Here is a 15,935-nt window from a genome sequence, read left to right on the forward strand (position 1 = left end):
TGGTACGTCAGACAGTATATGGCCAGGTGAGGCCTGATTGGGGTGATTCATGTAGATGGTACTTGCTAGTTCCTTTTGTTACAAATCCTCAACCAAAACCAGTGATGGTTTATTTAAGAGATTTCAGAACTCAACTCGATATGCCTTTTTTTTTATAAGCACTGATTCCATTTTCTCTGCAGAGGCTGAAAGCTGCTGTTCATTACACTGTGGGATCCTTGTGTCAGGAAATGGCGGAAGAGAAACAAGTTCATTTCAGCAAACAGACTATTGCAGCACTTTCAGAAGTCACCTTCAGACAATGCGGTAACTTCCCAACTGTTTATAGAATTTTTCACACCTCATGTCTGAAGTTGTGTTACAGTAGTAAAGATGACATTACAGTAATATAATATCACTCATATCTATTTTAAGGGGGTTTGGCCCCCTAGCAGATTAAGGCCCTCATTATGAACATGGCGGTCTGGGCCGCCATGCCGGCGGTGGCGGTAATTACTGCTACCTGCATGGGGGCCCAGACCGCCATATAATATTCCTGGCAGAACTGCCACTTTTGTTACTCCGCCACTGCCAGGCTTCTGCCGCCAGGTAGTCTGGTGATGGCGGAGTTACATATCCGACAGGGCAGCGCTGCAAGCAGAGCTGTCTGCCGGATAACGTTCCATGGTTCCACCAGCCTTTCCCTGGCGGTTTACCCTGCCAGGGAAAGGCTGGCTGAATGGGTGCCTCAGGGCCCCCCTGGGGGCCCCTGCACTGCCCATGAACTTGGCAGGGTCAGGGGCCCCCCGTGCACAGCCCCATCGTGCATGTCACTGCCCGATTTACGGCCAGTGACATGCGCGACGGGTGCTTTTGCACCCGCCGCACTGCTACATTGCCGCCGGCTCCATGTAGAGCCGGCGTCAATGTACAGGCCCTGCATTCCGCTGGGCCGGCGGACGGAAACACTGTACATTATGTGGCTGGCGGGGTCCTTGGCGCGCTGGTGGTCTTTTGTTGACCGCCAGTGCCGAACTCGGCGGGTTTTCCCACCGAGTTCATAATGAGGGCCTAAGTGTTTTAATAGTTTCCCTTATTAAACAGTTTTTTTATATGAAAACTTTAGTCCAGACTAATTCAGTTTAAAATTTGCTCATTCTTTAGTTTTTGCCTTTTGTATACATTAATCATCATGCCAGCATTATTCTTAGTTTTTTTTCGTTAAAATAAAACTTGTTCTTGTGTGATTTGTCTTTAGTTTCTGTGTATACTTCCATAAGGAACATTGCCTTGTCATGGATGAACTGAATCTGCTTCACAAAAGCAGTGTACAAGAAGCTTACAAGACTAAAGAATCTTTCTGAGCAGGTGTCAAATAGGCAAAACAGCAGTTTCTTGGTAACCATGGAGTCGCACACAGGAAGTATCATCTATGTAGCATTCTTATATAGTGGAACGACTTTAAGCATGACGTGCAACTTTGGGGTTGACACATAGTAAATAGGCAGTGGTATGTCAAGTATTAACGCAATGGAACTGCTATTTGTGAATGCATATGGATCTAATTGGCAGCCATTTTGGAGTGGTATGTATGGCTAAGATACTATGGGTGACTAGAAGAAAAGGCAATCCAATGTGAAATGTTTAAACCTGGGGCTTCCATGTTGGTTCGTAGACTGTATCAATGTCACCAACAGATCCCAGGGGAAGACAACTGTGGGCCTGCTGTAATTTAATGGAGTTAGTTTGAGCGGGCCATGAAAAAATTACTATACCGTATATCGTGCATGCACAAAATCTTGATTAGGGTCCAAAAGGAGATGTGAATTGAGGAATTGTCAGAAATGCTTTTTTTTCTCAGTGCTTTCAGTGTGCTTTTCTCCTGGGCAAATTAGCTCCTCAAAACATTCTGATGCAAGCTTCAGTCAGGTAGGCCTTGCTGCTTGCACCCTTAGTCAAGGGTTAATCTTTATTTTCTTCCAAGAGCAGACGCAGTTGAAGGTTTCTTCTGTAGTCTGGGGCTTGATCCCAGCCCTGGAGGATTAGCACGGCAAACTATGACAGAGTCCATCACTGCAGGGGAAGATTTGTTGAAGTGCAGATGAATATAAAATGGTAGTTCAAGGGGGCAATATTTATTTAGCCAGTGATTGAAAGGCAGAGACAACCAAAGACTAAGCTTCATTAAAAATAAATCAAACAATCCTCTACTTGGAATGGAATAGTTTTCTGACTTTTCCACCTCTTCCTCCTTGGTACTGGCAGGCAGAGGTACGGATGATCCTAAAGTGATATGTGGATTTTACATAGAGTGCATAGGCTGGGTGTCCTCCTTTGCTAAGCTATGTTTTTTAAACCCCAGTAAAAAGTGAGCAGTAGTTTCAGGAACTGTGTAAGAAAGCTGGTTTGGTTGAAGAACAGAAATAAGGTATTCCTCAGCTGAGCAGACAGCTTTGCACCATAGACTCCGGAAACAAAATGTATGTAGGTTGTTAAGTCCAGATAGTAGAAGGCAGCCAGTAGGGTAACCTCAAGCTCATTCAGTCTTGTGTATCATGTCCTTTGTAGACGTTTTTCACAATGCACACAGGTTACTGTTCATTCACTCACTGTGGACATGTAATCTAGTAATCTCACATACTAAATACAACCCACCTACTTATAAAAGGAAGGTTCCAGTTATAGGGACAGGGGGCATTGTACACAGGAAGCCTCGGAAAGCGTCCTTCCCCATTGAATTATATTTGGAGAACAAACCCTTACCGGTTCAGTAAGGATTCTAGTGATTAGGAGACAATTTGACTGGAAGAGAAACAAAAGGCATGCAAGAAAAAGTAGATGGAGTAGGGGTGACACTGCTTTTTTCAAGTTCCACTAGGCTTTGCACCCCTATAATTCTTTTGCACGTAAGGAAACTGAGGAAAGGTTTGGCATTGATTTCCCTGAGATTGTACAATGTGCTTAAATATACTGCAAAACATTCCCAGAGAAAACAATAGAGACTGGGAAATAAATTTACATCCCATAGGAACCAATGTTAAAGACTTAAATTATTTCAACAGTGAAAAAAAGAATATGTAGATGTATAACTGTGGATGTATGCAAAAAGAAGTTGTCCTCAGAGAGTGCACTCCCAACAGGTTATTATTTATTGTGGAATGCAGAAAAGTCAGCAACATACAGTTAGTTCTTCAGCATTTTCACTTTTCAGGCCTAATGCCTTTCAGACATCTTAGTCCTTGTTCACAGGCCAAATGTACAGTATGGGTTGAGCAGATTTTTTGCGTCACCTGATCACTCAGTTAAATACCAGTTCTGCCCCAGTAGGCCTCTATCTGTGGATGTATGTATATAATTTGTAAACTCTTATTTAAAAATTACAAATAATTTAAATTAAAAACATACATTACAAAATGAACAGTATAACAATTTTGGCAAGAAAGTGAAGTTATAATATTTAATTCAGTCAAGACTGCAGATAACATCATCAAATCAGCTCTAAGACGCTACCTCCTGCAGATACAGATCACCAAGACCACAGCTCTTGCAGCTCTCATCAACGCCAGCACTGACTGCAGCAAGGCAATGTTTGCCATCATCAAAGATTTTACAGCTTCTCCTGACGCTTTTAGCAACATCACTCTCTCACAAGACCTTTTGCTTTCTGAATTCTTTTGTAACAAAAACACCTCCATACACAGAAACTTAGATCCTCAACTTGACTTCATCAGCGTCACAACTCAACTTTCCATCACGGCCGATAAATGAACCCTCACCTCGTTGCTGGCCATCACCACTGTCAAAATTATTGCTACCATGAAGACCATCCGCTCAGGGGCTCCATCTGACCTTTATCCCAAACCACACTTCACCAAAGGACTCCTACTGATCTGTGAAGCACTAACACTACTCCTCGATGCCTCCCTCAACTCAGCCACATACCCGGACACCTTGAAACATGCACTTGCTCAAGAAACAATCCACTGACCTATCCACACTTTCCAACTGCAGACCCATCTCCCTCCTACCATACCAGGCAATGGTATTCGAGAAGCAAATCAACTAACATCTCACTGACCACCAGCTCCTTGATGCCATGAAGTACAGATTCAGGCCCATCCACAGTACAGAGACAGTACTCATCACCGCCACAGACTACATTCGTATGATCATTGACAGAGGAGACATGGCAGTCCTCATTCTCCTGGACCTCTCTGAAGCATTTGACAGTGTCTCTCATCCCATCCTCATTGGTCACCCACACAAGATTGGTATTCAAGGACCCGCTCTCTGGTAGATCTGCTCCTTCTTAACAGATAGAACACAAGCTGTCAGTCTGGTAACTTACTCCTCAGACGCATCTGCAGAGTGTCTCAAGGTTCATCACTCACCCACACTTCCTCGAAACATGTACCCAATCCCTCTGGCCAATGTCATACGCACACATTACATATACATCCTCTCCTATACAGATGACCTGTAGCTCATACTCTTCCTCTCGGACAAGGCGCCCAACACAAGAAACAAGTTCACCGCCTGCATGACAGAAATTTCTAAGTGTATAAAAGCAACTCTTCTCAAGGGTAGCACTGACAAGACAGAAGTAGTGATGTTCGACAGAAACACTTCATCATGAGACTCCAGCTGTTGACTAGCTAAACTGCGACCCACACCCAGAAACCACACCAGGAACCTTGGAATAATCACTGACCGCAAACTGGACATGACTGCAAAAGTCAGTGATAATACTGCATCCTGTGCCTCACCCTGAAGATGCTAAGGAAGGTCTTCAAATGGCTTCCAGGCAACACTAGAAAAATGTATTTTATTTCCTAGTCGCTAGCAAAGTGAATTATCGGAAAACCATCTAGGACAGGATTACCAGGCAACTCACTAGAAGACTACAGACCTTCTAGAACTCCGCAACCAAGCTCATCCACAACATCCGACACAGAACTTGCATCACACCACATCCCAGAGAAATCCACTGGCTCCTGATACGCAAACACACTCAATTCAAACCCTCACATACACATCCAAGGCATTATACCACCTCAGCCCTGCCTACCTGAACAGTTGCATCTCTTTCCACCAACCGCCCAGACACTTCCACTCCGCAGGACTCGTACTCTCACACATCCCACCCATACACAGAACCAGAGCAGGAGGATGGGTGCTCTCTTACATTGCTTCTAAAGCATTAAATGACCCATCAGCTCCACATCAGAGCCTCCTCATCTCTTCTTGAAATCCACTAGAAGCTAAAAACCTGCATTTTCAACTAACCAACCTACCATAGACAAGGCTAGGCACACATATCTGCTCAGTGTCAGGATATCCTTGTGGGTGACAGTGCACTTTACAAATACACATGACATTTTGATGAAGTAATATGATGTAACATTTTATTGTATTAGTTCTAGATTAAAGTGAAACATTTCACATTAGTTTTAATTTAGATTTTACATGACAATATTTTGTTTTAAAGAAGGATAAACTTTAATATTTTTCCTATACATTCCCATAGAGAGCTTTCCGTCCTGTTGGCGGAGATCTCCATATGTGTGTTCAAAGGTACTAGTAGTAAAGACATTGATGTGAATTGTTATGTGATGCTACCTGTGATGAGGTTGAAATCTGTGAGGGTATGTATGAAATTATGAGCATTACATTAGGGGCGGTGGGGGTTTTAATTGTATTGTGCACTGTAACTGCCGAATCTGTTTAGGGCAATACATTTTTTTGTTTTTAATAAGAAAGATTATTTCTGTATGTCAACTCACATTTTTTTGTAATGATTGTTATGTATTTTTAGAAACCTTTGCAAGAGACCTTGAAATGTTTGCAAGGTAAGTTTAATCACAGAGCGTGCCTAACAATCATAAATGTAAGATTTTTATATATGTGGGTGTGTGTGTTTGTAGCATGTGTGGCTGTAGACTCATTTTTAGCATACTCCTGCCATCTAGTGTTTAACGTTTGCTAGTTGTCTTTTTTTTTAAAAATGTTCGCGAGTCTTGAGATTTATTACGACTCCTCTTCTTGATGTACATTGCGCATGTAGACTAACTTCATTTTAGATTGAGTTTTTTCCCCCCCCCCCTGTCATCGGGTTCGGACGTGTACAGAGTAGGCTCTGCATTTCGGTGTGGCCCCCGCATGTCTGTCTGATCCTTTGGTTCCCCTCTTTTACAATTTGTTTGCAACTTCTCATGTATTATCGCAGAAAGACAATCTAACCCTCCATACTTCATCAATGTCGAGCAGCTTCGAAGGCTGTAGACTCTTCTACATGTAGCATTCCCTCATAAAATGAGCCATAGGTGATGGAAAGGACACTGGTCCATTACTGTCTTCAATGTTAAGCTAAACATTTTTTCTCACCGACCACCAGGAGAACTGTAATTTGTGTCGCTTTATCACAATGATGCAATCTGCCTCTCATGCCTAGCATTTAGGTCCAGGAACCCTCTTCCCCACCGAAGGGAACGTGTGTGGGTGAGCACCATGCAGCAGGATGACCTGTCGGGCAGTCCTGGCATCCAAGTGAAGGAAGCCACAAAGAGGAACAAGCTGGCCTATCGGGGCTCACCTTCGCTCAGACCTACCAACCCACAGCCACGCAGCGGTTCGAACTAGGAAGAGGTGTCCTGATGCTGAAGTTCAGCCCTTGGATGAAAACCACTTGTGAACTCCTGAGTACACCGGCCCATGAAAAACACAAGCTGGCTCCTCATACTGAGGTAGAGCACGCCTCCTGAGGGAGTAGGGCATTGGACCCTGAGCATGCAGGTAAAGACAAGTCTACACAAGGTCCACTACTCTCCAGAGGGTGGGGTCGCCACTATCAGAAGCCACCTGAGGGTACAAACCCTCCCACCAAGGCCAGCCTCCCCAGACCTCAGCTCTGACACCGAAGCCCTCATTGGCTCCAAAATCAGCAGGGCTGCCTCTACATCTTTGGCACATAGGCACCATTCTGCTCCTAAACCTCCCACATCAGCCATCACCACTTTGATTCTGAAAGGCAGATTGGCTTTGAAACAACCATCAATGCCCAAACCGCAATCTAAGCCTCAGTCAAAGACTGATTTGGCAGCAAGGAAGCGTCAACCACAAGGGCACAAAGACAAAGAGCCATGCAAGACTTCAACAACCCCTCAGAAGTGGATGTTGAGGCACCCATACTGTAAGGGCTCCAGCAAGAATTGAACATTGGACAGCAGGGCCTCTAGTGAACTGCTCACAGGGAGACTTTCAAACAGGGTTACCCCACTAACGTCCACGCTAGACGACGCTGGTTTTCGAGGAACAGGCAGCTCCCAAGCCTTCCAAAAAAGAACATCCCCCAAAGAAAACCTATGTGCCACTACTGCTTTATCTCCATACACTCCTCCATCAACTCCTTCATCAGCTTAAAATGGGTCCACAAGGATAGGGTAGTACTCAGAATCAACCCTACATTCCTTCCTAAGTTAGTATCACTTTTCCACCTCAGTAAAACTATTGAACTTTCAGTCTTCTTACCACAGCCTGATTCTGTGGCTGTAGTGGCATTGCACATTTTGAATGTTCGAAGGTCCCATATGCATTACATAGACTGGACCAGAACATTCCTCAAATCATACCAACTGCTTCTCATTTGCTAAACATAACAAAGGACAGGCCATTTCCAAAGCTGACATAGCCAGATGGGTTGTCAGATGTATTTAAACGTGTTACCTCAAGGCCAAAAGGGTATTTCAACCACCCCCGACCCCTCCATAGGCTACAATTGCCAATATCTCTTTAGCTGACATCTGTAGGGCAGCTATTTGGCCAACATTACACCTATTTACTAAGCATTACTTTGTGGAATATTGGCCTGCCAACAAGCTTTAGTTGGTCCGGGAGTACTAAAACATTATTTCACAAATCTGCATCATCCACGCTCTAGTCGCTGCAGCTGTGGGGGATACTGCTATTCAGTCTATGCTAAGTATCTACATAGCTGCATGCTACAAATGCAAAATGTTCTGTGCACTCTAAGCATCTGTTTGTAGTGTGTAGAGTTATACATTCACATGCACCCACCCTCCTCCCCAGATTTGCATGCAATGACACAGATTACTTTATTACAATTGTCATCACTAACCATTGCTATAATGCACCATCTTTTCATTCCCACTACATACTGCCTTGAACCCCTATGTGGAAAACAATCTAAGATGGAGTCTGTGCCCATGTGCAGTGCACACCAAGAGGAGGAATCTCACTGCATTTTGTGACTTGAGAACCTTCTTCAAAGAGAGGAGCGAAAACAAGTGCATTCACATCAATTGGCGACAATCAAAATGGTCCATAGTAGTACACTCAGGCATAAATGGACATGGACTGGCATAAATGTATAGTGCATACCTTCACCCACTGTGGTGAAATCTAGAGTGATAGGTTTGACTGACTTTGAATTTGCCAAGGAGAAACCATTAGGGCATTGATGTATAAGGATTACGGATGGATATGTAAGTGCATAAGGTGGTAGGGAGCATTTTGCTAGCTACCAGCAGTTCTGAATGCACTCCTCCCACAACCCACTCCTTTTTTTGTCCCATGCACTTTATTCATTCACTAAATACACAACTCCTGTACATTTAAAATATTTGATGATCTTGTTCATGACTCTTGTTGTCATGTTCCTAGTATTGCATGTTGGGAATTATAGTATAGTAAGGAGAATGCAAAAGATGAAGTCTGACAACATGGGGCAACACATTAAAATGTTTGATCCACGATTGGCCATGGGTAGGGCATTTCATCTACCCATGGTCAATCGTGGATCAAACATTTTAATGTGTTGCCCCATGTTTTCAGACTTCATCTTTTGCATTCTCCTTATTAAAGTCAATTCCTCGTGCATGTGACCTGGAGTACTTTGTTGTCCTCGTGGCGTTGCTGAAAAAAATAGCTACATTCTCGATTGTGAGACCAAGGTTTTGTCATATGTATCATAACCCATTGCTGCCATCCTAAAAATGCATGCTTCTCAACATGTACCTGAAACCTTCACAACTTTCCGACCCAATCTCGTTATTTCCTGAAAACTTCCCTGTTTCTGTGATTTTAAACGATGGGTGTTTTGCAGTGATAACCTGTTTTAGGCAGTTGCTTCCTAAGTAGTGTTGTATATACATTTGGATTATACAAGTACACCTCGCTACTCAGTTCTATACAGTAGTGTATCTTTTGATTAGTCTGTTATGTAGACAGCTGTTTAGTGGGAAATCGGACCATGTGAGATGAAGCATCCTTTCACCTTCCCTCGGCTCATGCAACCCCTTGCCACCAAATAGTGCAGAAGCCTGTTTGCAGGAGGTAGCGGTTGGGTGCTAGAAGTAGCACTATGTTCTACACTGCAACACGGCGGACAATTTAGACACAGTTCCCTGGTGTTCAGCTGTGCACTCTTAAGAGCAATTGAGATACAGCATGCTGCTGCATTACGCTGCACTATGGTGAGTAATTCGAACTTCGTACTCTACTACCATTTCTGTAGACAGAAGTGATTTGCCTCTAGCACTGGCTGGGAGGACAGCAGAGTTGTGCAAGAGGTCTGGACAGCTTTATGCTTCGTTCTGCTGAAAAGGTAATATTTTAACACCCACTTGTCTTGGGGGTTCCTGGTCTGTGCAGTAAGGCAACGGATAAGCAGAGGAGGGACCCTGCCAGAAATTTGCAGTGAAAGTAACAGCAAAGAGGCAGGCTGTTGTTATATTAGTGACGTAAAGATGCCCAGTGCTGTGAACATCATTCTTGACTATTGTATCATACCTAATAAGTAATCAGTGTAGTAGGCTTCAACAGAGTAATACCGTTTTTGGCATTTCATTGCTCAGGAAATCTAGAACACCGCCTCTCCAAGAATACTGCAAAAATCAACGGAGCAAGGTTAGTCAACCTACTGCACCCATCACTGTGCTGCTTGGCGCATCACTTGGCGCACACAGTCCTCAACCGCAGCAGTGGGACAACAGCTTCCGATCTTGTGATCGGAAACCAATATCTCCTGATCAGAAATAACCAGTCAGTGATTTGCATTAAAGCAACAGTATCATCTTGGTTCTAGTAGTGTGCACTGCTCTCATGCGATGGAATAACTGGTGCAGGAATGCAGTAAATATATCTGATCCTGTCTGATACTCCCCTACCTAACTACCACTCGTCTAGTAGTGACCATGCAATAGCTTGTAGCTAACGCTTCTGATGTAACTCTATTACAAAGGTAAAAAACACGAGGCTTAAGGGCTGTTGTAGGCAACTCCAGTTCAAAAAAGTGGACGCAGTTCCTGTTTATTGTGCACTCAAGATAGATTTTTCGGTTACCTTGATGGAAGCTACCTCCCGCAGAGGTAGAATAAGTGTAACTAACTAATGTGCCTGATTGATGCACATGTAACCCACAAACCTAAACCGCAGGAAAACCTGAGGGAGAAAAGTACTTTTATTTAAAAAAAATAAAAAAAATGTTGACTGCAGCTGTCTGGGGAAAAAAACAATCTTTTAATTTTAATGTCAAACCTGAAGTACAAAATGCAACCAGAATTTGAATATTCTGTTTTCAGGTGGGTTTTACATACATTTAACTGGAATTCGTTCAGATTCTACCATATGACTTTCTTTGTATACATTCCTTTCACATTACATTTTTATCCCAGCCACTCCCCTTGAATATAAAAAGTTATCAGATTGGAATTCCTTGTTGTAATTTCATATATTTAGTTAAATATTTTACCTAGAGCCTTTTTTCTGTCTGATTTTGCTAGCAAAAACATAGTTACATGCAAAATATGCTACATTAGCCGCGGTAAACAATTCTTCCTATTATGCGTCATTGCTGTAAGATTCAGTGATAAGGTATTTATATATACATATGTTCGATGGCATGTGTAGCTGCAGATACACATGCTGTGCACATCCCGCCATCTAGTGTTGGGCTCGGAGTGTTACAAGTTGTTTTTCTTCGAAGAAGTCTTTTCGAGTCACGAGATCGAGGTACTCCTCCCCTTTCGGCTCCATTGCGCATGGGCGTCGACTCCATCTTAGATTGTTTTCTTTCCGCCATTGGGTTCGATCGTGTTCCTTTTCGCTCCGCGTTTCGGTTCGGAAAGTTAGTTAAATCTCGGAAAATTCGACGGTATTGTTTGCGTTTGGTATCGGGTTAGTTACAGCAGATCGACACCGAATTTGGAAGAGCTCCGGTGGCCCTTCGGGGTTTTCAATTCCCCGGCGGGGCATGGTCGGCCCAACCGCGTGCGTCTTCAAGGCTAATGGAACAGACCCCATTCCGCTTCTGCCCCGAATGTCACAACAAGTATCCTTATACAGATCAGCATCTGGTCTGTAATTTGTGTTTGTCTCCAGAACACAAAGAGGATACCTGTGAGGCCTGCCGAGTGTTTTGGTTGAGGAAGACGTTAAGAGACCGAAGAGCAAGAAGACTACAAATGGCGTCGGCGCCGGCAGGACAACAACACTTGGAAGAAGTAGAAACCTTCTCCATCGCGGATTCGGACTCGGACGAGGTCGAAGCCGAACAGACGCCGAAAACCGTGAGTAAGACGTCACAACACAAAACTCACGGAAAAACCACTAAAGCCCAGGGGACGCCACCGCCAGCAGGCCATGGCTTAACCCGAAAAATAGGTGACCAAACATCGGCACCGAAAAAGGGCATGCATGTGTCTAAGTCATCCGACTCCGGTCGAGATACTGGCACAGAACAGACTCGACCCCGAGACACTGGGTCAGAGCAATCTCGACACCGAGAGGGCGGCACCGAAATGAGTCGGCACCGAGAGATCAGTACGCCGAAAGGCAAAAAAGTGTCTTCGGAGCCGAAAAAGACTGCCGAAAAGGTTTCCATACCGAAACATCCGGCCTCGGAGCCGAAATAGAGTTCCTACACCGAGGAACAGGGCCTGTCCTCACAGATGCAAGGACACAGATTTGGACAGGAACTAGAAGCAGGGGAGCCAGATTACACTCAAAGGAGGCTCCACATTCAAAAAGACACAGGGAAGATCAGTACTCTCCCTCCAATTCGAATTAAAAGGAAACTTGCCTTCCAAGAGAAAGACAAGCAGCCACAAGCAAAGGTGGCAAGACAAGTAACTCCGCCACCATCTCTACAACGCTCACCACAACCATCACCGGTAGCCACTCCACCAATGATGCAGTCTCCAACTCATACAGGAATGAGTCAAGATGACCCCGACGCATGGGATCTTTATGATGCGCCTGTATCAGATAACAGTCCCGACTGTTATCCAGCGAGACCCTCACCACCTGAGGACAGTACTGCCTACACACAGGTGGTGTCAAGAGCAGCTGCGTTTCATAATGTCACCCTGCACGCAGAACCTATAGAAGATGACTTTCTATTTAATACACTGTCGTCCACACGTAGCCAGTATCAGAGTCTCCCTATGCTACCGGGAATGCTGAAACACTCCAAACATGTCTTTCAGGAGCCTGTGAAGGGCAGGGCCATTACTCCAAGGGTGGAGTAAAAGTACAAATCGCCACCAACAGACCCTGTGTACATCACGCAGCAATTAACACCAGACTCAGTGGTAGTAGGGGCAGCTCGCAAAAGGGCGAACTCACACACCTCAGGAGATGCACCACCTCCAGACAAGGAAAGTCGCAAGTTCGACGCTGCGGGGAAAAGGGTTGCGGCACAAGCAGCCAACCAATGGCGCATTGCCAACTCACAGGCCTTGCTGGCTAGATATGATAGGGCTCATTGGGATGAAATGCAACATTTCATAGAACACCTACCCAAAGAGTTCCAAAAGAGAGCACAACAAGTGGTGGAGGAAGGACAGAGTATCTCTAACAATCGGATATGGTCAGCAATGGATGCAGCTGACACAGCTGCTAGGACTGTAAGTACAGCAGTGACCATACGGAGACACGCATGGCTGCATACATCAGGATTCAACCCGGAAATACAACAAGCCGTGCTGAATATGCCATTTAACGGACAGCAGTTGTTTGGGCCGGAGTTGGACACTGCTATCGAAAAACTTAAAAAGGACACAGATACGTCAATAGCCATGGGCGCACTCTACTCCCCACAGGGCAGAGGCACTTTTCGAAAAACACAGTTTTGAGGGGGGTTTCGGGGACAGAGCACAGAACCCTCAACCTCACAAACAAGACCCACTTATCAGAGTCAATATCAGCGGGGAAGTTTTCGGGGACAATACAGAGGGGGGCACTTCCCAAAGAGTAGAGGGAAGTTCCATAGTCCCAAAACTCCACAAAATAAACAGTGACTTCAACGTCACAAATCCCCAACACATAACACCAGTGGGAGGGAGACTAACCAAGTTCTACAAAAACTGGGAAGAAATAACAACAGACACGTGGGTCCTAGCCATTATCCAGCATGGTTATTGCATAGAATTTCTACAATTCCCTCCAAATGTCCCACCGAAAACACACATCATGTCCAAATAACACATGGATCTTTACAACTGGAGGTCCAAGCGTTGTTGCAAAAAGATGCAATAGAGCTAGTACCAATTCATCAGAGAGGAACAGGAGTTTACTCCCTGCACTTTCTCATACCCAAAAAAGACAAAACTCTAAGACCTATATTAGATCTCAGAACATTAAACATCTACATCAAATCAGATCACTTTCACATGGTGACACTGGAAGACGTGATCCCATTGCTCAAACAACAAGACTACATGACAACACTATACCTCAAGGATGCATATTTCCACATACCTATACATCCTTCCCACAGAAAGTACTTAAGGTTTGTATTCCAAGGGGTACATTACCGTTTCAAAGTGTTGCCATTCGGGATAACAACAGCGCCAAGAGTTTTTACAAAATGCCTGGCAGTAGTGGCTGCTCATATCAGAAGGCAGCAAATACATGTGTTCCCATACCTAGACGATTGGTTAATCAAAACCAATACGCAAGAACGGTGTTCACAACACACAAAGTATGTCATAGAAACCCTTCACAAGCTAGGTTTCTCACTCAACTACAACAAATCACACCTACAGCCGTGTCAAATACAACAATACTTAGGAGCAACAATCAACACAACAAAAGGGATTGCCACTCCAAGTCTACAATGGGTACAGGCATTTCAAAACGTAATACAAGCCATGCACCCAAAACAAAAGTTACAGGTAAAATTAGTGATGAAACTACTAGGCATGATGTCCTCATGCATAGCCATTGTCCCAAACGCAAGATTACACATACGGCCCTTACAACAGTGCCTAGCATCACAATGGTCACAAGCACAGGGTCAACTTCAAGATCTAGTGTTGATAGACCGCCAAACATACACCTCGCTTCAATGGTGGAACACTATAAATTTAAACATAGGGTGGCCTTTTCAAGACCCTCAATTCATAATCACAACGGATGCTTCCATGATAGGGTGGGGAGCACACCTCAACCAACACAGCATCCAAGGACAATGGGACAATCAGCAGAGACAGTTTCACATAAATCACTTAGAACTAGCAGTATTTCTAGCGCTGAAAGCATTTCAACCTATAATAACCCACAAACACATTCTTGTCAAAACAGACAACATGACAACAATGTATTATCTGAACAAACAGGGAGGGACACATTCAACACAGTTGTGTCTCTTGGCACAGAAACTATGGCATTGGGCGATTCACAACCACATTTGCCTAATAGCGCAGTTCATACCAGGAATTCAGAACCAGTTAGCAGACAATCTCTCTCAGGATCACCAACAGATCCACGAATGGGAAATTCATCCCCAAATACTAAAGACTTACTTCCAAAGATGGGGAACACCGCAAATAGATCTATTTGCAACAAAAGAAAACTCAAAATGCCAAAACTTTGCATCCAGGTACCCACAGGCTCAGTCTCAGGGCAATGCGTTATGGATGAGTTGGTCAGGGATATTTGCATATGCTTTTCCCCCTCTCCCACTCTCCCACTCCTTCCATATCTAGTAAACAAACTGAGTCAAAACAAACTCAAACTCATACTAATAGCACCAACTTGGGCACGACAGCCTTGGTACACAACACTACTAGACCTCTCAGTAGTGCCTCATATCAAGCTGCCAAACAGACCAGATCTGTTAACTCAACACAAACAACAGATCAGACACCCAAATCCTCCATCACTGAATCTAGCAATTTGGCTCCTGAAGTCTTAGAATTCGGACATCTAGACCTTACACAGGAATGTATGGAGGTCATAAAACAATCTAGAAAACCAACCACAAGACATTGCTATGCAAATAAGTGGAAAAGATTTGTTTATTACTGCCATAATAATCAAATTCAACCATTACACGCATCTGCTAAAGACATCGTAAGCTACCTACTAAACTTACAAAAATCAAAGTTAGCTTTTTCATCCATTAAGATACATCTCACCACAATTTCAGCTTATCTGCAAATTACGCACTCAACTTCATTATTCAGGATCCCAGTCATAAAAGCATTTATGGAGGATCTGAAAAGAATTATCCCACCAAGAGCATCACCAGTTCCTTCGTGGAACCTCAACATTGTCTTAACACGACTCATGGGTCCACCTTTTGAACCCATGCACTCATGTGAGATACAATACTTAACATGGAAAGTAGCATTTCTAATTGCCATCACATCTCTAAGAAGAGTAAGTGAAATACAAGCATTTATCATACAAGAACCCTTTATTCAGATACACAAGCATAAGGTAGTTCTGCGAACAAATCCTAAGTTCTTACTTGAAGTCATGTCACCGTTCCACTTAAATCAAACAGTGGAACTACCAGTCGTCTTTCCAGAACCAGATTCTGTAGCTGAGAGAGCATTACATACATTAGACATCAAAAGGGCATTAAGGTACTACATTGATAGAACAAAACAAATTCGCAAAACAAAACAATTGTTCGTTGCTTTCCAAAAACC

The 15,935-nt window shown here is 43.9% G+C and overlaps 1 protein-coding gene across 3 annotated transcripts in view; it reads left to right on the top strand.

Moving 5' to 3' along the window:
- The window catches only part of LOC138301098 (centromere protein S-like), a 148,270-nt gene that overhangs the window by 125,146 nt on the left and 7,189 nt on the right, over positions 1-15,935 (top strand). For all 3 annotated transcript variants that reach the window (XM_069241204.1, XM_069241203.1, XM_069241205.1), the window contains 2 exons: positions 183-306; positions 5,795-5,828. In XM_069241204.1, coding sequence (XP_069097305.1) covers positions 183-306; positions 5,795-5,828 — 158 coding nt within the window. The remainder of the gene's footprint in view (positions 1-182; positions 307-5,794; positions 5,829-15,935) is intronic.

Source organism: Pleurodeles waltl, chromosome 6, assembly GCF_031143425.1.
Source record: "Pleurodeles waltl isolate 20211129_DDA chromosome 6, aPleWal1.hap1.20221129, whole genome shotgun sequence".
NCBI lineage: Eukaryota > Metazoa > Chordata > Amphibia > Caudata > Salamandridae > Pleurodeles > Pleurodeles waltl.